Raw genomic sequence first — 27,023 nt, 5'->3', positions numbered from 1 at the left:
CACCTTCCAGGAGAGAAATAATAGGATATATCTGTGTCGGGGAACAAAGGCCACGGTTCTATGGATTTTATGTGGTAATGGCTGTATGTAGTCATTTATCACAAATTCACAGGTTTCTTCCACATGTCCTCAAACAAGCCATCCAAGTCATCCAAAGGCCGATCGGGTTCACCTTCCAGGTGCACTCCCCCCCGCCCCCCCGTCCCGCATGCCCCCAGATTACAAGATCACCGCCTGACTCTGAGCCTGGACTGTCAGGCTGCTTCCTCAAGGCACCTGCGGGAGCCCCTGGGACAGGAGATTCATCTCTTATCCCTCTCTCCACCAAAGCCCTCCTGTGGCCCGCCCACTACCCTTAGGATAAAAGCCAGGACCCTTACGTGATCTAAAAGCACGGTAAAAGCTACAAGTTTCCCTCTCTCAGAACTGGCATCTCACCTCCCTTGTAGACACTCCTGCCTTGGTTCTGGCTTTGGGGTACATGCCGAGGTTGCTTTTGCCACAGGTCTTTTCACTCTCTGTTCTCCGTGCCTGGATCACTCTTCCCTGATACCTGAAAATGACTGATTTCATCGGGTAATTTTTAATCATCTATCCTGAGAAGGCTGCCCCCTACCCCCTGTATCTCCCTTTAGTCAGCTCTATTTTACCTTATCATCTATCACGACCTTACATTATTCTGAGTATTGTGTCATTTCTTTATTTCCTGCCTTTCATTCCAAAATGGGAAAGGGACAAAATTCGGGGCTTTCTTTGCCCGAAATACACTGTAATCCAAGTGCCCCCGTGAGTGATCGGCTCATGAGGGATGCCCAATGTGTGTGTTCAATGAAGAACGAATTAATAAATGGACACAGAAAGCTCAAAAAAGATAAGAACAAAACAATAAACGATGAATTTGGCGACATGGAAATTACCAGTGTCCTACAGGAAAGTAGCTTCATTGCTTGAGCTGCATACAAATTTTAAGTAAAGTAATTGTAAGTTAAAGTAAGGCAAAATCCTCCATGTATGGAAAGACAACTTGTAGGAATGTTTAATAATCATGTGCAGTATCTGGATAATCAAATGAGAAGCAAAGAAATAAAAATGAAATTCTGCTAAGAGATTTGCCAGCAAACGGCAGTAGAATTGCCTGTAAGCCTTAGAAGGGGAACACAGGTAAAGAGGGAGTGTGGAGCTTTTATATGCTTGCGTGCTTTTTTTTTTTTCCGCCGCACCACGTGGCTTGCAGGATCTTAGTTCCCCGACCAGGGATTGAACCCGAACTTTTGGCAGTGAAAGCGCCAAGTCCTAACCACTGGACCACCAGGGAAGTCCCTATGCTTTTTTTAATCCTTGTAGAAACTTAAATTTGTTTATATACTCAAGTAAATAAGTAAACAGATAGAGGAAGGCTTAAGATATTGTACTCAGCAACAGTTATTAGAGCAAGGATTACAGAGATGGGATGACTGGAGTCTAGAGCCCAAGTTGAGGGACTGGAGCTTACAAGAGAGAATGATGAGGGTTCTGCTGCTAATAATAGTAACAATGACAATCGCGGTGATTATGTGGGAGACTGACCAGGTGTTTCACAAGTGTTAGTTAAACTGATAACTCAGCAAGTTAGTAAACAGAGCATCAGAGGGAACACAAGGATGGCTTCCACTTTCTCTGTGAAGAAGCCGAAGCATTCACCCAAGGAACAAAACGAAGGTGGGAAAACAGGAAGCTTAATAAGAAGAGAGCGTTTTACACCCACAGAACTCACAGAACAATTCCCAGAATGTGTGTATGGTCTACACCCTCGGGGGACATCAATTCTTAGAGCCACACAAGCCTCTGGATGCAGAAGGACTAGACTTTAGTCTTAAATATATTAATAAATAGCTGTGTGACTCCACAAGTGAATTAACAGGTACCAACTGTGGCAGCAGAAAACTGGAGGCTCAGACATCACTAGGCGAAAACCCAGCTCCTGGCTCGGCCACGGATGCTTGTGTGGACTTTGCAATTCATGTAAACAACCTGAGTTTCAGTGTCTTTACCTGTAAAATGAGGACAAGACAGTACCTACCAAATAAAGTAACACATGTAAAGTGCCTACAGATTTCCTAGTAAACTTAGCAGTAAATATTTAGGCATTGTTTTTCCTATGATACTCAACCTGAACCTCATCATCACCATTTCCATAATCATAAAAATCACTGCCTTATATTTAGAATGCACGGTTGAATTAAGTTGTCTCTAAAGAACTTTCCAGATTCAAAATCATTTTTTCTTCTAGTTGCAAACCTTATTCACATATAAGTGGACCTAATGCTAAAACAAGAAGGGACCCCAGAGAAATGATGAGGCCTGTACGCTGTTCCCACAAGTGTGTTAGCTTCTTATCTTTGTCATCAAAGCACAAACATTATAAATAATTACGTGTTGCGCCTACGACTTAAATTAATACAAGTCATGAAGTGTCTTTAACATAAAACAGGCAAAATCCCTCTAACTTTACTGAGACCCCACAGTCTGGAGTTATTTTTTATAACCATCTGGAAACTCCAATCAGTGGTCCCTGTGTCTCACATGCTACAATTTCATCTGTGAGAAGTACGCCAAGCGCCTCCAGTGGGAATGAAATTCCACATTCGGGTATGTGCACTCTGGGAGGCTGCTGGTCCTTAGGGCACAAGCTGCCACATCATGCTCAGGGGAGGCGCCCCGTGGACCAGCTCTCCGACAGCTGTCTGTAATCCTGTGTTTGTAACCAACGTAAAACTTGGTCACGACCATGACTCCACTACATACGTCTATGATTTTCCACGATGCGTATCATCCTCTAATTTTCTTGAGAGTAGATTTCAAATACACTTGGGATAATGCTAGCTACGACCGCACAGCTTAAAATGTCAGCGTCTTAATGTAAGTTTATTTTTCTGTCGTAAGATGTGCCGATGAGACTGCTCCTTGGATGACCTTTCACATGGCGATTCTGCTACCAAGTTCCTTATTCCCTGTGGGTCTACCACACCCCAGGCCTTAGAATGACCGCCTTTAGTCCCTGGGCAGGAATGAGAGAGGAAGCGGTCACGCCCACTCCTGAATCGTCTCTAATGTGACAAACCTTACTTCTAGCTGGGTCCACTCACAGAAGCTCCTCACGTCACCTCACAAAGAGGACCAGGGTGAAATGCTGCTGAAAACTGTGTACGTGGCAGGGCAGCCACTTCCGGGCAACTGTCTAGGCCATGGAAGGGAAGGGGGCCCCTCTGCTGTGTGGTCCATGGTCTCTGCCCACAGATGAACATCAGTGAATACAACTTACACATTCAAAATCACAATGGGAATAGAGAAAATAAATAGGAAGCATAGAGTTGCATATTTTGACGATAGGCCGAACATTAAAAATGGTTTTCAAAGTACTTTAAAGAAATCTAAAGGAAATATTTAAGTAAAATAAATCAGGAATCTAGGAGAAGAAACACAAACCATTGACTGAATACAGCAGCACATGACTCTACATTCCCTAATTATCTACATAAGTCAGCTACAAGAAAAAAGGCTTTCTGTAAAAGTTTAAAAATTAATATGCTCCAGCCTCACCCAGAAATACTACAGTCTCTCTGCCAACACTTGGCTAACAAGAGGTTCAGCTGTAATTTACCCAAAATGTTGAATTTTTTAATGAAATCTTGGTACTAGAAAGTTCGGGTGTAAGATTTAAAAGATCATAATTAAAATTAAATTAATTCATAGCTGAACTGGAAATCACAATATTAAGAATCATCATATTAAATTCTCTAAAGTGCTAAGAAATAAAATTATTTAAAGAGGGAACTATTTATAATAAGAAATATTCATTTGATGAGGAAATTACCAAAACTGGAAACATGTAAAACAGTAATTAGGTTCATCAGAGCACCTGTCCATCAAACACCAACTGCTTTAAAAATAATAGGTCTAATTAATAGAGAACGAGTAAATTATGCACATTTCGTTACTGTTTAAATACCTAACACATACTTTCTAGTGTTGGGACCTTTTTTCTAAACCTTTTTTATTAAACCTTCTTATCTTGTAATAAAACTATCCTCTTGTTTGAAAAAAAAAAAGAAGCTGCAGGTCCAAAAAATGTTATTGGTTCGGTCAAATTTCTTTAATTCACCACTATGTTTGTATCATGTTTCACCATGTTACAACTTGGAAGGGAATGACTGATATTAAACAACCAATCCATGCATTTTTAAACACACACACACACACGTTTCTTCTTGAAACTGAAAAGAGTTAAAAAAAAAAAAAAAGCAAAAACCTTTATCTTCTTAGAGCAGTTTAAGGTCCACAGAAAAACTGAGAAGGTGCAGAGACTTCCCGTAGACCCTCTCTCCCTCCCCCCAAGCACAGCCTCCCCATTATCCACATCCCTACCTAGTGGTCCGTTTGTTACAGGTGAGGAACCTATATCAGTACACAAAGTCCATGGTTAACATCAGGGTTCGCTCTTGGTGTTGCACACTTGGTGGGTGTGGACACATGGATAACAACCTGTATCCACCATTACAATGTCATACAGAGTAGTTTCAGGGCCCTAAAAGCCCTCTGTGCTCCACCTATTCATCCCTCCCCGCTTCTCCCCCAACCCCTGGCAACCACTGATCTACTGTTTCCATAGTTTTTGCCCTTTCCAGAACGTCACATAGCTGGAATCACACAGAATGCCATCTTTTTAGATCGACTTCTAATTATCGGCTTAATAATACCCATTTCAGATTCCTTCATTATCTTTTCAGGACTTGATAGCTCATTTCTTTTTAGTGCTGAATAATAGTCCACAGCCTGGATGCTACCCACGTTATTTACCCATCACCGGCTGAAGGACATCTGGGTTGCTTCTGTGTTTCCGCAATTGTGAAAAGAGCTGCTATAAACATGCCTGTGTGCAGGTTTTTTTTGTGGACATACATTTTCAACTCAACTGGGTAAATACCAAGGAGTGTGACTGCTGAAACACACGGTTAGGATATATTTATTTATGTAAGCAACTGCCAAACAGTGTTTCAAAGTGGCTGCACCAACCTGCATTCCCACCAGCAGGGATGGGAGTTCCTGTTGCTTCACATCCTCCCCAGGCTTCAATGCTGTCAGTGCTGTGAATTTCCGCCATTCTAACGGGTGTAGAGTGGAATCTCGTTGTTTTAATTTGCATTTCCCTGATGGCGTAGGATGTGGAGCATCTTTTCTTCTGCTTATTATCATCTATACATCTTCTTTGGTGAGGTATCTGTTAAAGTCTATGGTACATTTTTAAATTCAGGTTATTTGTTTTGTTATTATTGAGTTTTAAGAGTTCTTTGTATATTGGGGATAACAGTCCTTTATCAGATGTGTCTTTTCCAACGATATTTTTTCAGTCTGTGCCTTGTCTTCTCATTCTCTTGACATTGTCTTTTGCAGAAGTTTTTACTTGTCATGCAGTCCACCTTATCCTTTCTTTCTTTCATAGATTGTGTCTTTGATGTTATATATCAAAAGGCGGTGCCGTACCTAAGGTCGTCTAGGTTTCTCCTTTGTTATCTTATAGGAATGTAACGGCTTTGTGTTTTCCATTAGATCTGTGGTCCATTATGAGTTTATTTTTGTGAAAGATATAAGGTCCGTGTCTACATTCATTTTTTGCATGTGGATGTCCAGTTGTCCCAGCACCATTTGTTGAAAAGACCATCTTTGCTCCTTTGTCAAAGATTAGCTGACTACCTTTATGTGGGTCCACCACAGGGCTCTCTATTCTGTTCCACTGATCTCTTTGTCTATTCTTTCCCTGAAACCACCCTGTCTTGATTACCGCAGCTTTATTCTAAGTCTTGACATCAGGTACTGTCAGGCCTCCTACTTTGTCCTTCTCCTTCAATATCTTGTTGGCTATTCTGGGTCTTTTGCCTCTCCACATAAACTTAGAATCGGTTTGTCATATCCACAAAATAACTTGCTGGGATTTTGACTGGAATTGAATTGAATCTGTAGATCAAGTTGGGAAGAACTGACATCTTGACAATATCACGTCTTCTTACACATGAACGTGGAATATCTATTTATTTTGTTCTTCTTTGATTTCTTTCAACACTTTTGTAGATTTCCTCATATACATATTACACTCATTTTGTTAGGTTATTCCTTAAGTATTTCATTTTGGGGGCACCAATGTTAATGGTACTGTTTTGTTTATATTGAGATATAACTTACAGATAATACTGTGTAAGTTGAAGGTATACAATGAGTTGATTTGATACATTTTATATACTGCAACAAGATTGCCACTGAAACTTTCATACCTCTGTACATCAGGAAACTATCATTTCTTGTTTGTGGCAAAAACTTTTAAGGTCTAGTCTTTCAGCAATTTTGAAGTACATAACACATTATTGTTGACAGTAATCACTACGTGGTACATTCAGTCTCCAAGACTCATTCATCTTCTAGTTTCAAGTTTGTACCCTTGGACCAACATCTCCCCAAGTTCCCCCAACTGCCAGCCACTGGGAACCACCATCCTATGCTCTGTTTCTATGATTTCAGCTTTGTTAGATTCCACATATAAGTGATATCATGCAATATTTGTCTCTCTCAGTCTGGCTTATCTCAATAAGCATGATGTCCACAAGCTCCCTTCATATTGTTGCAAATGGCAGGATTTCCTTCTTTCTTATGGTTGAATAATATCTCATTGTGTATATATATATATATATATATATATATATATATATATATATGCCACAATGTCTTCATCCAGTCATCCACTGATGGACACTTAGGTTGTTTCCGAATCTTGGTTATTGAGAATAATGCTACAATAGACATGGAAATATATATAACTCTTCAAACTCCTCTTTTCATTTCCTTTGGATACATACCCAGGAGTGGGATTGCAGGATAATATGGTAGATCTATTTTTAATTTTTTGAGGAACCTCCATATTGTTTTCCACAGTGGTTGGACCAGTTTACATTCCCACCAACAGTGCACAAGGGTTCCCTTTTCTCCACATCGTCACCAACACTTGTTATTTGTTGTCTCTTTGATAACAGATATTCTGACAGGTATGAGTTGCTATCTCATTATGGTTTTGATCTGCATTGCCCTGATGATTAGTGATGCTGAGCATCTTATGTGTCTACTGACCATTCGTATGTCTTCTTTGAAAAAATGCCTAGACAGGTCCTCTGCCTATTCTTAAATCAGATTGTTTTTTGTTATTGACTTGTATGAGTTCTTTACATATTTTGGATAACAACCCCTTATCTGATATGTGGTTTGCAAATATGTCTCCCATTCTGTAGGTTGCCTTTTCATTTAGTTGATGGTTTCTTTTCCTGTGCAGAAGCTTCTTAGCTTGGTGTAGTCCCACTTTTGCTTTCATTGCTTTTGCCTTTTGTGTCATATGCAAAATAGCATTGTCGAGACCAATTCAAGGAGCTTCTTCCCTGTTTTCTTCTTGGAGTTCTACAGTATCTGATCTATGTTTAATTAATACAGTTTGAGTTAATTTTTGTAAGTGGTCCGGTATCATTTTCTGTATGTGGTTATCCAGTTTCCCCAGAACCGTTTATTGAAGAAACTGTCCTTTCTCCATTGAGTGTTTTTGACTCCTGTGTCAAATATTAGTTGACTGTGTATGCAGGGGTTCATTACTGGGCTCTCTGTTCTGTTCCATTGGTCTATATGTCCATGTTTATGTCAGTACCATGCTGTTTTAATTATTATAGCTTTGTAGTACAGTTTGAAATTACAAAGCATGATGTCTCTGGCCTTGTCCTTTTTCTCAAAATTGCTTTGACTATTTGGTGTCTTTTCTGATTTCATACAAATTATAGAATTGTTCTTTCTATTTCTGTGAAGAACACCACTGGAATTCAATGATTGCATTGAATCTATAGATGGCTTTGGGTGTATGGACACATCAACAACATCAGTTCTCTAATCTATGGAAGAACTTTAACCAAATTGTTAAAATGTTATTTTATTTTTAAGGTCAAATTCCACTTGTACATTTCTGGAATATAGCGATGCAATGAACTTTGTACGTTAACTGTGTATCCTTCAACCTTGCTGTGATTGCTTATTAGTTCTAGCAGGGTTTTTTGGTCAATTCTTTCATATTTTCTATATCAGATGACCATTTCATCTGCAAAGACAGTTTGATTTCTTCCTTACCAATATGTACACACTTATTTCCTTTTTGTTATTTTCAAATTAACTAGAACTTACCATATGATGCTGAAAAGGCTTGGTGAGAGGGGAGAGCCTTGCTTTGCAACTGATCTTAGTGGGCAAACTTCAAGTTTCTCTCCATTGAATATGATGTTAGCTGTCGGTTTTTTGTAGATATTTTTTATCAAGCAGAGAAAGTTCACCTCTAATCCTAGTTTACTGAAAGTTTTTATTATGAATGAGTGTTGGATTTTGTCACATGCTTCTTTTGCATCTATTGATAGGATCATGTGATTTTATATAAACCAGTTTAAAGTCAAGAATAAATCATAACAATTGAAACTTCTAAATTACTAATATTTAAACAGTATTTTGTACTGGCAAGGGTGTGATAAACAGGCACCAGCATATATTGCTTGAAGTAGAGAAACGGATACAATTTCTTTGTGGGCCGGTTGGCAACATCTGTCAAGAGTTAAACATACATTCCCTTTGACTTAGCAACTCAATTGTTAGGAATTTATGGTCAAAATACGCACATGTGGACACAAAGATGCACGCCACAGAGTGCGGTAAGTAACAGTATAAGAGGAACAGCTAGGGCTAACCCTAATGTCCATCAATGAGATATTGGGTAAATAAATTGTGGTGCATACGTGTCAAGGATTTTTACGGCCATTCAGAGGAGTAAGATGCATATGCTGAGTTGCAAATGTGAAAAACATATTAAGTTAGGAAAACAAAGCACAACAACATGCATAAAACACTCCCATTAGGAGATAATTGTGTTTGTATGGATTTGTGTGTGTAGGAAGTTTCTGGAAGGGCAGGAGCGGACTGAGGGTTCTTGGGAGGGAGCGGGCACTGTGTACCCCCTTTTCCATCTTTTAAAGGGGTTCCCTTCCCACATATTGTTTTCATAAGAGTTCAAGGAAAATGTTAAAGTTGGTGTCAATTATACCATTTTTGTAAAGTATTTTCCTACTTTTTTACATTTAACTAATTAAACAGTCATGGGTTTTTTCCAGTTCCTTCCAAATAGTAAATTATGACAATACAGAAATAGATTTCTATCTAGAAAAATAAAAATAATAGACAGTTTTAACCTCCTTATAGACAAAAGGATGGGATATTTGTTTAATGTAAAAAGCAGCTATTTGGCCTGTGTAATTCTCTCTCTTCCTATAATTCAGAAATCTAATTAATGTAATTGGACTTTGAATCTGAGACTCTTAATCCCCATCACTAAAGGACACGGGTTTAGGAGATCCTAAGATCCACCTAAGGTACATCCCTAAAACGTACCTTCTTCATGAATTACCCAGTTTTTCCTCTCTCCAAGGGCCTCACTATTCTCTGGTCTATTCTGCAAACTGTACTTCATCGAGCAATATTTGAATCTTCCTTCATTGCACTTTCCCCCAATTCTTACTCTTTTCCTTGTATAAGAGACTGTCAGGGAGCCAGAACGGATGGCAGAGAAAAGGGCTTGTGCATGAACGAACTCCTTCCATTCCCCATGCCCGGGGCTGCCCACTGGGCTTCCAGCCCTCGGAAAGGACACAGAGGACATGCCGAGGCCATCACAGGTGACTTTGCCCCAAGCAGTCCAGGAGGTCCTACGCACGGGGGACCCGCTCGTGTACTCTGGGCTTCCTGGTCTGAAGTCTCTCTTCACTGGGAATGGGGAAACAGGCAGCGGTAAACGACATGAACCAGAAAAATCATTGAAGGCAGCGAGGCTGTCCATGTGACAGCACCTAACAGCTGTCGGGAGCGCTGACGCCCGGCTCTTCCCTCTAAGCAGCCGTCCTCACATATTCCACCATGTCCATCCTCTCCATCCCCAACAGCGACATCACGCACGTCCTTTTACACGAAGTAGAAAGGAATCTTCATCTCCCACCCTCATGACGGGAGCCACCCAATGTTCTCACATACAACAGCAACTCAACCTTTACCTATTAAATACAAACACAAACACCCATAATGCAGGGAGATTAAAACTGTTTCTAATGTGCTATGGACACAGTCATAAAGGAGAGTTTGATTCTTCCTTGGGCTGGGAGGCATGTGGGAGAAAGCCGAATTGAGATTTCTCAATCGTTAATGTTTACTGAGTGCTTACATTGTGAAAAGAGCTGTACATAAATGATGTCTTTAATTCTCACAAAAGCGTAGATCGCATAATTATCATGTCTGTCTTACAAACAGGAAAACTGAGTCTTGGGGAGTTTAATGTGTTCAGAGTCATCCTCTATCAGACCTCAAAGCCAGCCAGTCTAGTTTCAAATTACACACCATTAACGCTAAAAGCTTCTGCAGATTGGAGAATATGCCAGAAAAACAAGGGAAGAGACGGGCAGAACATTTAACTAGGGAAAAACTCAGACATAATGAAAGTCTATGATTACAAAATACACAACATGTTTAGGAAAAAGTAGCAGCAGCTCACCCTTATATTATGCCCGCCCACTTTAGATCAGGTACTGTTCTAACTGTTTTTGTATATTAACTCATTAATCCTTCAAACATCATCAGAAAGTACAAATTTTCTCATTCCTTCTTGACAGAGGAAGAGACTGAAACACAGAGGTTAAAGTGACTTGCCCAAGGTCACACAGCCAAGTAGAGGAGGTGAGACCGTGAAGGCAGGCAGTCTGGCTCAGGTGTGTGTCCTGAAACATCCCTACAGAGAGTTTCCTGTCTGACAGGGCTGCCCCCTGCCCCAAGGGCTGGGAAGCTGCCCAGTCAAGTCAGAAGGGGCTACCTGAGGACGTCAGACTTTCAACAGGAGGAAATAATATCACAGTAATGACATGAGTGCTGTGCACTTAAAAAGTACTGTCAATGTTACTCAGTTCTATAGCTGAGAAATGTGCTTTCTGTTTGTGTGATGGGGAACACATGACTAAATCATGTGGACTGATGTAAATGGACAGTCTAACAAATTCAATTTTCTTCTTCTAAGCAATTCCCAAGTGGCTCTTGAGGCTGATATCAGAAAAAAGGAGAACCAAAGAACTGCATTTTCAGCAATAAAGGATGTGCATTAAAATATGCTGAGAAACTATATATCAGGCGGTCGTTAGCCAGAGATTTTTGTAAAGGAATGTAGGATTGTTTTAAGATAGAATGAGTTACCTCCATAATGCTTAGAAGAATGCCTCGTTTATATAAATGCTTTATCAATATTAAATAGTATGTTTCAAAAGACAGCATAATAATTAAGAGAATAAATTCCGGAACCTCCATGGCCAGGTTCAATGTCCAAATCTATCACTTGAGCAAATTCTATAAATTCTGTGTCTCAGCTTTTTCCATGAATAAAATGAGGTAATAACTGTAACCCACTTCACCTCACGTCACTGTTGTGAAATTAAATTAGTTATGCATACATGTGTCTGTATGCAACTATATACATATACACACAAATATACATTATATATAGTATGTATATCTTTAGAAAAGTTCCAGACATAAATGAAACACTATGAAGTTTAGCTATTATCTGTGTCTTAAACAGAGGAATCAAACAACGTCACACTAATTCACTGTAGTATTCAAAATATTATGACCTGTTTCTTAAATGCAATTAATATTAAAAAGTAATATGAGCTGTGGACTTTGGGGGACCCTGACGTGTCAGTGTAGGTTTACAATTGTAACAAATGTCCCATCTGATGGGGGTGGTGACAGTGGGGAAGCTGTGCACATGTGGGGCAGGGGGCACGTGGGAAATTCTCCAACTTCTGTCCAATTTTGCTGTAAACTGAAAACTGCTCTGAAAAATAAAGTCTGTTAAAAAAACGGTGTTGCAAACGGTCTATATTCTAACCAAAGAGATTCATGGACCTACTCTATGAGTTACATAAACATCTGTCCAAAAACACAATTAAAGTCCATTTATCATAAAAAAGGAATGCTTATATAAAAAGGCAGACATGATTTCAAATCTTAAATCTGCCCTATTTCTCTCCCTCTCTCCGTCTACACGAGTAATCTCAGGCAGAATACCCAGAATCTGAGCTTCAGCTTTTGTTTCTGTATAATGGGCGCAATAATCTTTGGTATAAAACACTAGGGTTGTTGTAAAAACTAAATCAGTTTCAGGCACTTAGTGAAGAGCTTTGCACACGTCAAGTTTGAAATAAACGTTGGATTTCACTCTCCCTAAGAACAATATCAATGCCTTCAGGTACCATAGAGGGTCATTAATTCAAAATAGTTATGGTAAGTTCAATTCAGTTTAAATATTTTGGGGACTCTGCTAAACTTACGCCTTGAGATTGAATCCTCCCATCATAAATACCTCAATAGTATAGCAATGGAAATATAAATACCATAGCCATGCATTTAATAATTACCCAAAGGAATTCGATCTTCTTTTAAATAAGGTCATTAAAACTATGAATTCCAAAAGTATATCGTTAAAATAGAGGAGCTTTAGGATTCACTCTCTTTTGATATCTATTTTTGATAAGGAGCATTTTAAACTAGCTTCACTATTCTTTGATTTAATGCCTTCTTAGGAGGCCAAAAGCATTTCCTTATTGATTTTATTTTGAACCTTTGGTGTAAATGAAGCCGAAATTAACAGGGCTGGTTCTGTCCTGTAACAACTTCTTCAACCTTGCTCCTTGCTTATTTTGCCAAACCTTTTTTTTTTTTTTTTTTTTAATACCAGCAGCATCGATTGAAGCCCAAAACACTGATCTAGAAATAGTGCTAATCACCAGCAGCTGTACAGGCAGCAAAGGAGCAAAAGCCCTGGGCTCTGCTCACAATATGCAAACCCTGGACCCCTGTTCACAACACACAAACACTAGGGAACAAAACCCTTAGCTACCTAAATACTGGGAGCTCTTCCCCAGAGTAACAACGTGAAACGGGATCAGAGCCATACCTGGGAAGCCAGCACACACTTCATATCAAACCCCCTACACAACTGGCTATGCTGCCATTGTGGAAAGCGTGCTGCAGTCCATGTGCTTTCTCACTGTTCATAAAACTATTTGGTTTCACAGTGATGGAAATGGAAAGAGTAACAGAAAGCAGCACAAGAACACAGGCTTCATGCTGGTCTGAGACCAATTCTTCACAGAAAAAGCCATCAGGAGACAAACATCAAAACACATGACGTTAGGGCTTCCCTGGTGGCGCAGTGGTTGAGAGTCCGCCTGCCGATGCAGGGGACACGGGTTCGTGCCCCGGTCAAGGAGGATCCCACATGCCGCGGAGCGGCTGGGCTGTGAGCCATGGCCGCTGAGCCTGCGCGTCCGGAGCCTGTGCTCCGCAACGGGAGAGGCCACAACAGTGAGAGGCGTACCGCAAAAAAAACAAAACAACGTTAAACACGACATATGTGGAAGTTTACACAACGCTCTACATCTGCAAAGCCAGCGTGAAGCACAGAGTGAGCTTTGGAAGCAGGCTGTTTCTCTGGTCAGAAGACAATTCATGTTATTTAAAGCACTAAGGAAGGAAATATTTACCAATTATCTGAGGTATTTGCAAACCTAAGGCGAGTACCTACCAGTTTCTTCAAACAGTTATGGACTAATCTCTCTCTCACAATTTCATATCTTCCTCACCCTTTTTTACTGGCAATAACTTATTTGCTTCAATCATTCAATACATTTACTTTAAAACATTTGTTGACTGACTTCTACACGCCTCCCAGACCACCTTCAACAAATAAGCACAGAAACAACTTTTAGACTGAGGTTATCTAGACTAACCAATTCAATTGATCAAACTACTCGTTTTTTCCTCTAAATGTTCTACAAATAACGGGATTTTAATACACTCTTCAACAAAAATATACACGAGCCAGTAAGTATGCCAGGTTCTGAGTATAAAGTGGTGAATAAGACACAAACCCACTTTCAGGAAATACCCAGTCAGTTGAGGAGATGGTGTTAGATGATTCATCACCAGCATGGTGGGTGTCACAGGATGAGAAGTCCAGGGCACTAAGGTAACAGGGACAAGCGTGTGCTATCTAGTTGGGGGGGGGGGGGCGGAAAGCTTAGGAAGAACTCTTTGGAATAAGGCAAGGATTCATTCTTCTCTTACATGAGATCGAGGAAAGAAACAATAAGTTGTTCCTATAAATGACAAACAGTAGGAATTTCTAACCTAAGCAGTGTAAATGGCCGAAATTGATGAATTAAGCTCCTTTCCTCTGTTTCCATGCCTCACCCCCCAAAACACACACAATCCCCCAACGTAAGCTCTACGTTACTTACATTAGTCGATTATTTACATAACGGATCACACTGCATGGCAGCCCTCCTTCCCTAAGTGCTGTATAAACATTCCCTGTGTGCAGACATCCTCAAAGCACGTCAAATATTAAGTTCATTTCTTCGGAAACTAGTTTTTTATTTCTTGAATATAGTGTGTACTGAGTGCAATTTGTAAAGTGTCTAGCGGAAACAGAAGTGGACTAAACACTATTTACAAAAACACTCCGATGCCCACCTCCTGCAAGCTCAGCCCTCACGCAGCCCAGGCAGAGCTGGCCGTGGTCCTGATTCAGGCCGCTTCATCTGCCCACACTCAAATTTAGCTCTTGGCCTCTGAGAGTCCTTACCAGGTTAAGGAAGTTTCTTTTTGTCTGTAGTTAAGTCTGTTTACAGTAAGTCAGAGAAGCAGTGAGATGCACATTGGTAAAAGGCACTGACACAGGTGTCAGTAAACAGGAGTGGATGCTCTGAAGCTCCCTGGCTCTGTGACATCAGTTACTTCAGCGTCTCCCAGCTCATTGGTCAGCGGTCGTCAGGAGACCATCTCTGCCCCAGACATGCTATTAACTGGGAAGTCTTCACTTGCTCTCCTCCTAGGGTTCAGGGAGCTGGGGTGAGATGGCAAAAGAGCCTTTCCCAAGGTGTTAAATGTGGGTGCATGGAAACCTTCCCGGGGTCCCGGAGATGTGCAATGCAACAGTTTTGCTTTTCTATGAAATGAAGCGATGAACTCTCTGCAACTCAGGGATTCATTTCCACACCATCCTCCTGACTTCTCAAGTAGAAATCGCCTCTCCCACACCCCTACATGTATGTTTACATACTAATATTTTAAATGTTTGATGACTAATTATTAGGAACTCCAAGAAATTCAGAAACTGTTTGGAATTCTAAGGAAATACTGAGAAAAATAAACTTCTGGCTCAAAGTGTTGCTGTCCTCCTATAAAACTGCCAGAGAGGTCATGATTGCCTGGGGGTAAATACCTGATAAATGCTTCACCCCCCTGTAACTCCCCAGCACCCAGAGTGCGCTGATTTCAGGAAATGCTCTTTCCTGGGAGGCTCCTACACTTCCCGGCCCCATGCTGTGCTTCTCTTTCCCCCCCACCATGCTGTGCTTCTCTTCCCCCCATCCCTCTATTACTTCCACGAGGAAGTTACTGATATGACACGATTCTTTGTCCCAAATGAACTCATTCCCAAAACTCTTATCTCGGCTACACTGACCTGCCCCTGTATTTGGGTTCAGCCATCACTGCCTGGGCAAGGGGAACGAAGACCCCCGCTAATCTACCCAGCACGGAATAAGGGGCTTAATGTGTAAGTGCTTTCCTGTAAATAAGGAACATCAAAGAAACTTAAATGCTGGCTGTTTCCTAGAACTGCTACTTACGTTATCACTCTCTGATGTTCTTATTCTGGGTCGGCTGGTATGTTTGACTAACACAATTTAGATGTCACTACACTAAAGTCAGAAACCAATTCGTCTCTGAACACCCCTGAAATAGCGAAATTCTCTTGCTCATCTGATGTAAAAACAAAACATGAATCACAGCCACTGTCACAGAAGAGAGCGTTCTCGTAAAGACAGTTCCTTTTAGAGTAACAGAGGGAGTGGGCACACCTGCCGCCTCGGTCAGCTACCCCGTGATTGCACTTTGTGGGTTGCGCCATGTTCCCATCCTGACTCAGCACCAAAGTCCACATCCTGTTTCTAAATTACTGGCACCTCTCCACATGCAACCTACCCGACAGGAGCAGTGCTGATCTTGACATAAGATATTTAAACACTCTCTTCTCCTCTTGGGATTTTGTGTCAGCCTTCAGAGAACAGACCCCAGGGCTTCAGCAGTACCACTGATTCCTTGAAGACCCAGACCTCTATTTGTGACTTTTCATCTTTTATTTTTAATAAACATCAATCATTCACTCTTTTTTCCTATTAACTTTGTTCCTAACTCTCCCCTGAGGGATATAGGACTTTTTGGGTTGGCGTATGCAGAAATACTCAGAAGATACCCAAACTGTACTTTCCTTAAACTTGAGAAAAGTATAAGTATGCAGATATAGCCCTCTAATGCAATCTTCACAAAACCCTCTTTTTATAACAGTATAGGCCTAAATTCTATAATCTAGAGTAATTCTGACTGATAACAATGTTTAACCCAAGTGCATCATGATTGTACTAGCCAAGGTTTTACAACTGTTTCAATAAACTCTGGATAAAAACTTAGCAGACGTTGCCAAACATTTCTACTCTGCAGTAACTCCCGGTACAAAACCATTCAGTCAGTGGGACTGAGTTTACGAGGTTACCTGTGCGTGAGCCTCCGCTGACCAACGCAGACTGCGGTCTGAGAACCTTGAACAATGCACACTTCGTGGCGACTACATTTCAGCCTTAGGCACGGGTCTTTAGTTGGGTCTAGAGCTAAAAAAAAAAAAGAAAGAGATTGCACAGAAAACATTAAAATAAGTTTCTGTACAATGGAGGTTCTAATCTCATCAAACACAATTTGATCAGGGAATTTACAGAGCATTCAGCTGTATATTTTGTTCACGTTTTTCCTCTATTAAGAGGTACTTTTGCTTCCACTCACATAACACAGAGTCAACAGAGATTTGTAGTTTAGTCTCATCCATTCTGTTCAGAAGCTGAAATGCACAAACCCCTGTGATCAGAGGATGTGTGATCAAAACAGAAATTTACGACCAAAACTCTCTGTAGTTACTACTGCCTTCTAAGCATTCAGGGTGGAGACATGAAGGTAGGGTGTGTTGCTGCAATATTTGTATCAGTGAAGAATTATAAATTATACTTCCGCTTTTCCTGGATGGATGCAGGTGGGTAGAAAAAAAGGCTGAAACCCAAAAGGGTGTCAGTCGACATTAGAGTCTTGGGATCTCCAAGAAAAGTCTACAGCTGTATGCGGGGCTGCCTGAGGGCATCATGGTAGGAAATGAGATGTATTTTCATTTTTAAAGTGTTTGTGCCTGACATCTGAACTACTGTATCTCCAGAAAAAAACCTCTATCTCGGTGGCTGCCAACACAAAACTGTGTAATTTGTTGCTGTGGTTTTGTTTTTTTTTAATATCAGTTTTACTGCAATATAACTCACATACTATATGATTTATTCTTTTAAAGTTTAAATTTTAGTTAAGATTTGGTTTACTGTATAATACATTCTTTTAAATTTTAAAATCTGCAGCATAGTCAAGACCCATACCCCTGTGTTGGAACCCCACAAACGGGAAGATAATCAAAATTGCAGAGGTTCTCCCCAAGGAGCAAGGGATCTGAGCCCCTCAAAGGGCTCCCTAGCCCAGGGGTCGTCATTCAACTCAGCATCAAAAAACAAACAACCCAATGAAAAGTTGGGCAGAAGACCTGAACAGACATTTTCCAAAGAAGACATACAGATGTCAACAGGCACGTGAAAACATGCTCAGCATCAATAATCATGAGGGAAGCGTAAATCAAAACAACAATGAGATATCACCTCACCCCTGTCAGAATGGCTGTTATCCAAAACACAATAAAAAACAAGTACTGGTAGAGCATGTAGAGAAAAGGGAACCCTTGTGCCCTGTTGGTGGGAATGTAAAGTGGTGCAGCCACTGTGGAAAACAGTACGGGGGTTTCTCAAAAAACTAAAAATAGAACTACCGTATGATCCAGCAATCCCACTCCTGGGTATTTATCCAAAGAAAACAAAAACACACATTTGAATAGATCTATGCCACCCTATGTTCACTGCAGCAGTATTTACAATAGCCAAGACGTGGAAGCAACCTAAGTGTCCACTGACAGATGAATGGATAAAGAAGATGTGGTACATAGATATAATGGAATATTACTCAGCCATAAAAAAGAATGAAATAATGCCATTTGCAGCAACATGGATGGACCTGGAGGGTCATTATGCTCAGTGAAATAAGTCAGATGGAGAAAGACAAACACTGTATGATTACATTTATACGTGGAATCTAAAAAACAAAACAAATGAACAAACATAAGAAAACAGAAATAGGCTTATAGATACAGAGAATAAGCTGGTGGTTGTCAGAGGGGAGGGGGTGTGGGGGGATGAGTGGAGAACATGAAATGAGGTACACACCTCTAGTTACAAAGTAAATAAGGCACAGGATGTAAGGAACCTTATAGGGAATAGACTCAACAGTACTGTAATAACTTTGTACAGTGACATATGGTAACTAGACTTACTGAGGTGCTCATTTTATAATGTACAGAAATACTGAAGCACTATGTTGTACACCTGAAACGAATATAATATCTTATGTCAATTATATTTTAATAAAAATTAATTCAATGGTTTTTCAGTATTTGTAAAACTATTAATCAATTTTAGAATAGTATTATCACCTCAAAAAAATAGCCATACCCTTTAGTTATCACCCTTATTCTCCCAACCTATGACAACCACCTACAGTGGGCACTCGCTAATTGATTTTCTGTCTCTATAGATGTCATACAAATGGAATCATATAATATGTGGTCTTTTCTGAGTGGTTTCCTTCATTTAGAACAATGTTTTCAAGGTCCAACCATGTTATAGCTGCATCCTTACTTCATTCTTTTATGTTGCTGAATCATATTCCATTGCATGGCTATTCTACATTTACTTGTCCATTCACTAGTTGATAGGCATTGTGTTGTTGACACCTTTTCTCTAGTTTAAATAATACAGCTATTGGTGATCTCTATTGGTGATGCTTAGTGATATTTTGTTGTGATTTATTATGGGGGGGAGGCCAGAGAGGGAGTTGGTATAGATAAGGAAAAGGCTGAATGTCCAGTTTGGGTACAGGTCAAAGTTGAGAGAGAGAATCCATGAAACACAGCAAGCTGAAAATAAAATTCCAGTGCATGTAAAAGAATAAAGCCAGGGTGACCAGAAGAATGTGCATTTGGAATCTTAAAAAGTATCTGGGAGGACCCTGGGCTTTTCACTGGACATGAAACGTAGATTTGAGCCAGTCTTTTGTAGACAAACGTAGGTAAACTAGAGCTAATACATGGTGTATGAATCGAACTTAGTTTTACGAATATGTTAAATCTTAGGAATATTTAGTCAATAACCTAAATAAATGGGTTCATTTTGACAATCAATGAATCCAATGAAATATGTATATAAAGATATATGTGTATATATATATATTGCATATAGACAGATATAGATAGATACATATTTTCTTCCTTTAAAAATACAAAGTATAGGGCTTCCCTGGTGGCGCAATGGTTAAGAATCCTCCTGCCAGTGCAGGGGACGTGGGTTCGAGCCCTGGTCCGGGAAGATCCCACATGCCGCGGAGCCACTGAACCTGTGCACCACAACTACTGAGCCTGCGCTCTACAGCCCGCGAGCCACAACTACCGAAGCCCACGCGCTTGGAGCCGGAGCTCCGCAACAAGAGAAGCCACCACAATGAGAAGCCCCTGCACCGCAACGAAGACCCAACACACCCAAAAATAAATAAGTAAAATAAATTTATAAAAAATAATACAAAGTATATCTGCGTAAAACTTTTATTTGAGATTTCAAACAAACATGAAGTTTAAAATAAAGAATATGAACACATATATTGATAAAATATTCCCTAACAGACGTAGCATGATGTTGAGTTGGCCAAAAAGATCTTACGGAAAAACCCAAATGAACTTTTTGGGCAATCCGATAAAATGGTCAAGACATTAAACACATGTATTTGCAACACAAATCTCCCATTTCCTCCAGTCTAAGCAAAACACTTTCTGACAAGCAATTAGCTCAACTATATTTTCTCTTAATTTCTAAGTAGTATCAAAAATTAAGATAAACTATATTATTTTATTCCCTATAAAACATTAAGCATTCTTTGTTCAGTATGAAAATGCAAATTTCTGGGACATTCTCATTATACCGTCACGGTTTAAACTGCCACTAATTTAGAAACTATTATACCTTGGAATCATACGATTTCTTGTTGGACAACATAAAAGAAAAACATACAATAACTTAGTACACATTAAAAATGTCTTGAGCTATTTCTAGTCCTCAGTCTATTTTGATTTTTAATTATTAATATGACTTTTAAATATTGATTAAAATTAAAGAATTCTGTCTAACAACTAAACAATGACATTGCACCTACAACTGTGCCTTGTAAACGTACACGTCATATACTCATTGTTGATATAGTTAATCTAGGACATCATTCTAAAAAAGGAGTGTTTCCACTCAAATAAAACACTATATAGTACATATAAAACTATCACGGTTAATCTAATCTAATTGTACTTTGAATGAAGACTATTAATAGGTATAGTTAGTTATTTCTTTCAGTTTTCTTTACCTTATACAGCCCACATTAGGTAATTTTCAAAAGTTCCATGACCCTCTTATGTTATATCTATTTAATAAGATAGATCAGAACTCAAAAATTGATATAGAGTGAGAGGAAAATTATCAGAACAAATACAGCACATGAAAAAGAATTTAATGCAAGTTTGGCATAAAACTTTACATAAATGAGCAAATGAAAGAGCAGGAGCCTTTGTCAAGAGATGGAAAATATAACAGAAAGTGAACATGAGGAAGTCCGTACGGAGAATCTGCAACAAGAAGACGACACTTTCTGTGCATGTGATTTTAACCATCTGTACTTTTGAGTAGAACTCACATTGTTGGCAGCTTACAACTATAAAACATCACAGGCTATAAATACAGATGCCTGAGATTTTATTCTTGAAATCACAACAATGACACAACCATTTTCCTCTTGGCTGAAGCCCATGGATCACAACCAATCCTGCATCTTACAGGCTGGATAAAACGATGTCCGCCCCCCGGCTGCGCTCCGTTCTTTCCATCTTTTTCTTTTTTTTTTTTTTTTTTTTTTTGCGGTACGCAGGCCTCTCACTGTTGCCTCTCCCGTTGCGGAGCACAGGCTCCGGACGCACAGGCTCAGCGGCCATGGCTCACGGGCCCAGCCGCTCCACAGCATGTGGGATCTTCCCGGACCGGGGCACGAACCCGTGTCCCCTGCATCGGCAGGCGGACTCTCAACCACTGCGCCACCAGGGAAGCCCCTTTCCATCTTTTTCAAATTACCTAATCCTATTCTATGCTGCATTAGTGTTTTTAACTGTCTCTCAATCATCCAGTAAAGCCACACCTAGGAAGATTTCAGCTAGTGCATTCAATTCACTTGGTTATGTTCTTTTCTTCATCTACTAATCTAATAATAATAATCTAATAATTCAAAAATCTTTCTCATTGATATGAACTAACCTGAGGACTTAACTGATATTTTTTTTCTCCTTTTATTACTGAAGTATAGTTGATTTATATTATATAAGTTACAAGTCTACAACATTTGATTGTTACAAGTGTACAACAAGTGATTCACGATTTTTAAAGGTTACTCTCCATTTATAATTATCATAAAATACTGGCTATATTCCCTGTGTTGTAAAATATATACTTGTAACTTATACCTAATAGCTTGTACCTCTTACTCCCTGCCCACTAGTAACGACTAGTTTGTTCTCTTTATCCGTGAGTCTGTCTCTTTTTTGTTATATTAACTAGTTTGTGGTATTTTTTAGATTTCACATATAAGTGTTTCTTTGTCTGACTTACCCATGTTACTGCAAATAGCAAAATTTCGTTCTTTTCATTGTGCTCCTAAAGCACATTATTGCATTTCAGCACACATGACACCACATACCCTACGTGCTCGCCACAGACTCAACCCTTTAACTGGAAGAGAGACGAATAAATAGCTAAGGAGAATACACTGTTGGGTGTAAATTATATGTGTGTGTGTGTGTGTGTGTGTGTGTGTGTGTGTGTATTTAACTTTGTGGTAACAAACATACACACACACGCAGATGAAGGAATTATATAATGGTGAGAGGATCCCCTATTCAGGGAGTGACAGTTCAGGATCAGTGAAATGCAAATGTGGGTGATAACAGCAAGTAGTGTGGGAAAACACTGGAGATGAAGATGGAAGCTTCTGACCCACTGGAGTTTCACTTCGTCAGTAATGCTACATGGTCGAGGGATTTTGAGTTGGGGAGGGGTGTAATGAGGTTTGTCACACACAAGAATCTGGAGATGCTCTGAAGAATACGTGATCAACAGGGAAACTAACAAAATGTCCAGGAGAGAAGGGATAAGGAAGATGGGCACCACAGGGCAGGGCAGAAATGGTTTCAGGGGCTCAAGCAACGTCTGGTTTGAACAGGTGTGTGGAGGCAGCAGCCTGAATCCACTGAAGAAACTTCCTGATTCTCCCTTCCACTATGTACACTTTGTCCGACATTAATATTGCTGTAACTGCTTTTCTTCTTCTGATTTGTATTTTCCTGGTGAACTTTTCCTCTAATCCCTTTATTTTTCAATTCTTAATTTTTATATTTTAAAGGCAGCTTTCAAAACCCTTAGGTGGATTTAGAAGCCCAACCTAAGACAATTTATCTCTTTTTCTGTTTTACCTATTGTAATTTTTTTTACTATAATTGGACTCTTTTCTATCATGTTATTTTGTGCTTTCTATTTCGCAGTGTTCTTTTTCCTTTGCTTTTCTTTCCCCTTTCCTGCCTCATAGTGTATTGGTTGTATTTTATTCATTTAGCACCTTTGTCCTTCCTGCTAGTTTGGAAATTATGACATCTCTTTAGTTGTTTACATGCACAGCTGGCATAACTGATAAGAATACCCATATAGTAAGTAGTTCGTCCTCCTTCTGAAGGGAACTAGGACCTTCGAACACATCAGCATCAGATCTTTGAAATTCAGTTTCCTCACCATTTTCTCTCTTTTTTTTTTTTTTTAAAGAGGATGTTGGGGGTAGGAGTTTATTAATTAATTAATTAATTTTTGGCTGTGTTGGGTCTTCGCTTCTGTGCGAGGGCTTTCTCTAGTTGTAGCAAGCAGGGGCCACCCTTCATCGCGGTGCGCAGGCCTCTCGCTGTCGCGGCCTCTCTTGTTGCGGAGCACAGGCTCCAGACGCACAGGCTCAGCAGTTGTGGCTCACGGGCCTAGTTGCTCCGCAGTATGTGGGATCCTCCCAGACCAGGGCTCGAACCCGTGTCCCCTGCATTAGCAGGCAGATTCTCAACCACTGCGCCACCAGGGAAGCCCCCCATTTTCTATTAGTTACACCACACGTTACCACCCCACCCCTGCAAATTAGTCATTATTTCTATTATTATTATTTTTACTGACATAGCTCATCTAAAATTATCAACTCTACGAATTTATGTCCATCATTGCTTCCTGCAGTTCACTCTTCCTTTTGGGTTTTCTTGTATGATTTCCTTCTATTTGTTGAAGCACATCCTTTTGTGATTGTTTCAACAAGCACAATTTGTGCTCTGCCTTCGATATTTATTTATTTTTCGGAATGTATCTTTATTTTTCAACCCCCCTTAAAGGATAATTTAGCTGTGCCTTGAACTATATTTGATAATTATATTTTCTTCACCACAATGAAGATATCATTTCATGTTCTTCTGCCATCAGATGCCGCTAACTAGTACGTCTGCTCGCCGTCCACGTAGGCAATCATTCTTTACCTCCTGAATATTATAATATTTTGTTATCATCAAAATTTTGTGCTTTGGAATGTTTATCTCCAGCTAATCTAGCAAACATCTAAGCAAATGCACCCTTCTGAATTTCAATTGGTAACATAAAGCATACTTAGGTGATAAGAGAACTATTTAGCAGTTGGAATAAAACCAAGAAAACAAAGACTCAGTTGGATATTCATCATGATTTAAGAGCAGGTGAACTGTGCCACTGAGAGTTGGGTTTAAATTTTGGAAAAACGTCAACATCACTAAATAGTAAAATCAACATACATAATATCAGCATTGACTCGGAACCTGTCTCTTTAAGCTTAATCTGATGCTTTTACAAAGAATGAAGTAACCTGCAACCCCAAAATGAGATTAAAAACCCTCCTCATGGTTCAAGAACGAAGCATCAAATATGCTTTTGTTGCTTTTCTAACAAGAGTTCACTTCACTATAACTCTACGCTGTGAAACTAAAGGAAGAAGTGGTCTTCTAGGGAATTTTTTAAACCTTGCCAGATGTTATAATGAAACATCTGTGAATGAAACGCTGTGCAAGTGAGCAGCGTGGAAAACAGACTAATGCCCGAGAGTTAATTAGACTTTTGACAGCCAATTTTATGGTGTTAAATGTGATTAAATGTAGCCTCAAGTCTTCGCAGTGACTTTTAGTTTGCAACCTTACTATCATTTCAGTTACATAAAATCCACCCACTCTAACTTGGTGTCCCCACTACAAACACTTCATGTGGAGGTCTACACAATTCACAGACTCAGATGCAATGGCTTGATTTATTTATTTTGTAATAAATATATATCAAATATAAGAGTGTTTATTTCAATAATATCCTATCTTATAAAGGTGTATTAAATGCAACTGACTACTGCATTGATCAAAGTTAATGAAAACTCCAGGAGCCACAAGGCACAATCTCTTCCTAGAGTTGTTCTGCTCTAGTCAAAGACTGATGAAGATTTTCAACATGACATTCTCTTCAGTTCTTTATCATCCTTTTTCTTTGTCAATACATCATATTGACTCTTAAAGTGATAAATGCTAATAGTGTTTCTTTTATAAAGTAGATGCATTCCAGAAAAATTGGTTACGTGTAAAACTCATTATTTTTACTGGTTTCCATTTTCAAATCTATTATTTCATATATAAAGATGATGACATTTAATCTCCATCATAAAGGTTTATATCTGGGATTTTCTTTCCAATATTAGAGCTAAACATACCTATGATTTGGTTCACATTTACTAAAGGGCTGCCTGAAACAGAATCATAAGGAAAAGTCCCTAAAAATACAACAATAACAGCTTGTCTTATGAAATAATGTTTACCTACAGTTCCTGCTTATGTCCCCTAACTATTCTATACCCAATGTCTTTACCTATAAATGGAAGAAATTGGGCTAATTCTAAAATATAAAATAACATATTCTATAATTTTGTGCTTTAACTGACCTGGGAGCCGTGACATTAAAAAATAAGAAATAATTTAGAAAATGAGCACTGAGTTGAAAATATGTTTATGTGACTTTGCATAAATGTGTGTTAACTGCCTAGAACATTTGCAGATGTACAGAAAGTACTCCATTTGCCCATTCTTGTTTGTATTCTAAGTGACAGTTATTAAAGTCGTACACAACTTCTGTAACTTGCCAGGCAGCTACAAGCACCTACCCTGAGCCACACTCTGCCCTTGATCAGGCCACTGACTCTAAGCTCACTGCTTCCCGAAGTAAATTCTACTCTTCCGTTTTTGCCTATTTAAAAGGAAAAACGATAATGTCCACATGCATTCTTTCTGAAAGGACAATGAAGCTAATCCCTAAGAGATACAATCAGGGCTTCTAAGCACCTGCACGCTTCGTCCTGAAACTGAGGCAAACATCTGATGCTGAGGCAGAGCAAAGGGGAGGAACTGACCCAGGAACCCACGGCTCCTCCCAGACTTGGGATGCAGACCTCGCTGGAGAAAGCAACCACCCACTGGGTGCCTAAGCGTCTGGCTGACAGGACGGAGCTGGTCCACAGTCTCTTGAGAGCAGGCAACACCGTCCCACTGCCCCCATGGCTGGCATGGGTGCACCCAGGCTGGAGGGAGGGACTGCAGCTGGGGGGGCACCAGGAAGCCTCCACCCACGTGCGGCTCAGCTGGCGCTGACAGGAGTGTGCTCGTGGGGACCCTGAGTATCGGGCATCCATTCTCCAGTGCAAGACCTGGGATGTGAGGCGTCCCCTGAGCCTGGGGTGTGCAAGCCTGCCTTGGGGTGCAGCCTGGGTGCAGACCCCCGCCTGTCTCCATCATGTACCCCTGCCAAGACATAAGGAGAAACAAGAGAGAAAAGCCCCCCCAACCCCCCTATGCAACGCCCTTGTAGCCCCTCTACTGACAAAGCTGAACTTTGTGTTGGCTACAAAGGCCATGTGCTCCCGGATCCAGCTCCACGGCTGCAGAGAAAGGTGGGTTGAGAGATGACAGGACATAAACTGACGCCCTGCATGACCTCTCTGGAACGTAGTTCAGTGCTTTGTTATATAGTTAAACCACACTACATCTATGAAGTCAGCCAAGATAATTTTTTTGCATGTTCACAAAAAGACCATTACAAAAATGTTTGTGGCATCCACAGTTATAAGAAAGAACTCAAATACCCATCAGCGGAGGAGTGAATCAACAAACTGTCATGCAGACAGAATACTACCTAACAATAAAACAGACCCCCCAAAAATCCCCGAAACATGCAAAAATGTTGGCTGAGTCTCAAAAACATTATACCGAACAAAAAATATAGACATGAGATACGCACATAGTGTACCACGTGCATCACCACGTGGAACACCACATAGTGTTCCACGTACATCAAATTCTAGAGCAAGCTAAACTAAATTAAATGAAAGACGTCCGAACAGCTCGGAGCAGGGATGGCTTGGGTCAGGCCAGGACAGGGGACGGGGCCGGGGGGTAGGAGAGAGGGCAGAGCAGACAGTGT

General features: G+C 40.1%; 1 protein-coding gene across 4 annotated transcripts in view; it reads right to left on the bottom strand.

Annotated features, from left to right (window-relative positions):
* SPOCK3 (SPARC (osteonectin), cwcv and kazal like domains proteoglycan 3) overlaps positions 1 to 27,023 on the bottom strand; it is a gene marked incomplete at both ends in the record, with an annotated part of 424,393 nt that overhangs the window by 244,314 nt on the left and 153,056 nt on the right. For 2 of the 4 annotated variants that reach the window (XM_082843406.1, XM_082843407.1), the window contains one exon: positions 16,751 to 16,865. The exons of the other annotated variants lie outside the window; for them this stretch is intronic. In XM_082843406.1, coding sequence (XP_082699532.1) covers positions 16,751 to 16,865 — 115 coding nt within the window. The remainder of the gene's footprint in view (positions 1 to 16,750; positions 16,866 to 27,023) is intronic. 4 annotated transcript variants of the gene reach the window in all.

Source organism: Leucopleurus acutus (assembly GCF_964270905.1).
Source record: "Leucopleurus acutus genome assembly, chromosome: 7".
Classification (NCBI taxonomy): Eukaryota; Metazoa; Chordata; class Mammalia; order Artiodactyla; family Delphinidae; genus Leucopleurus; species Leucopleurus acutus.
This window is presented reverse-complemented; position numbering and strand designations above follow the sequence as displayed.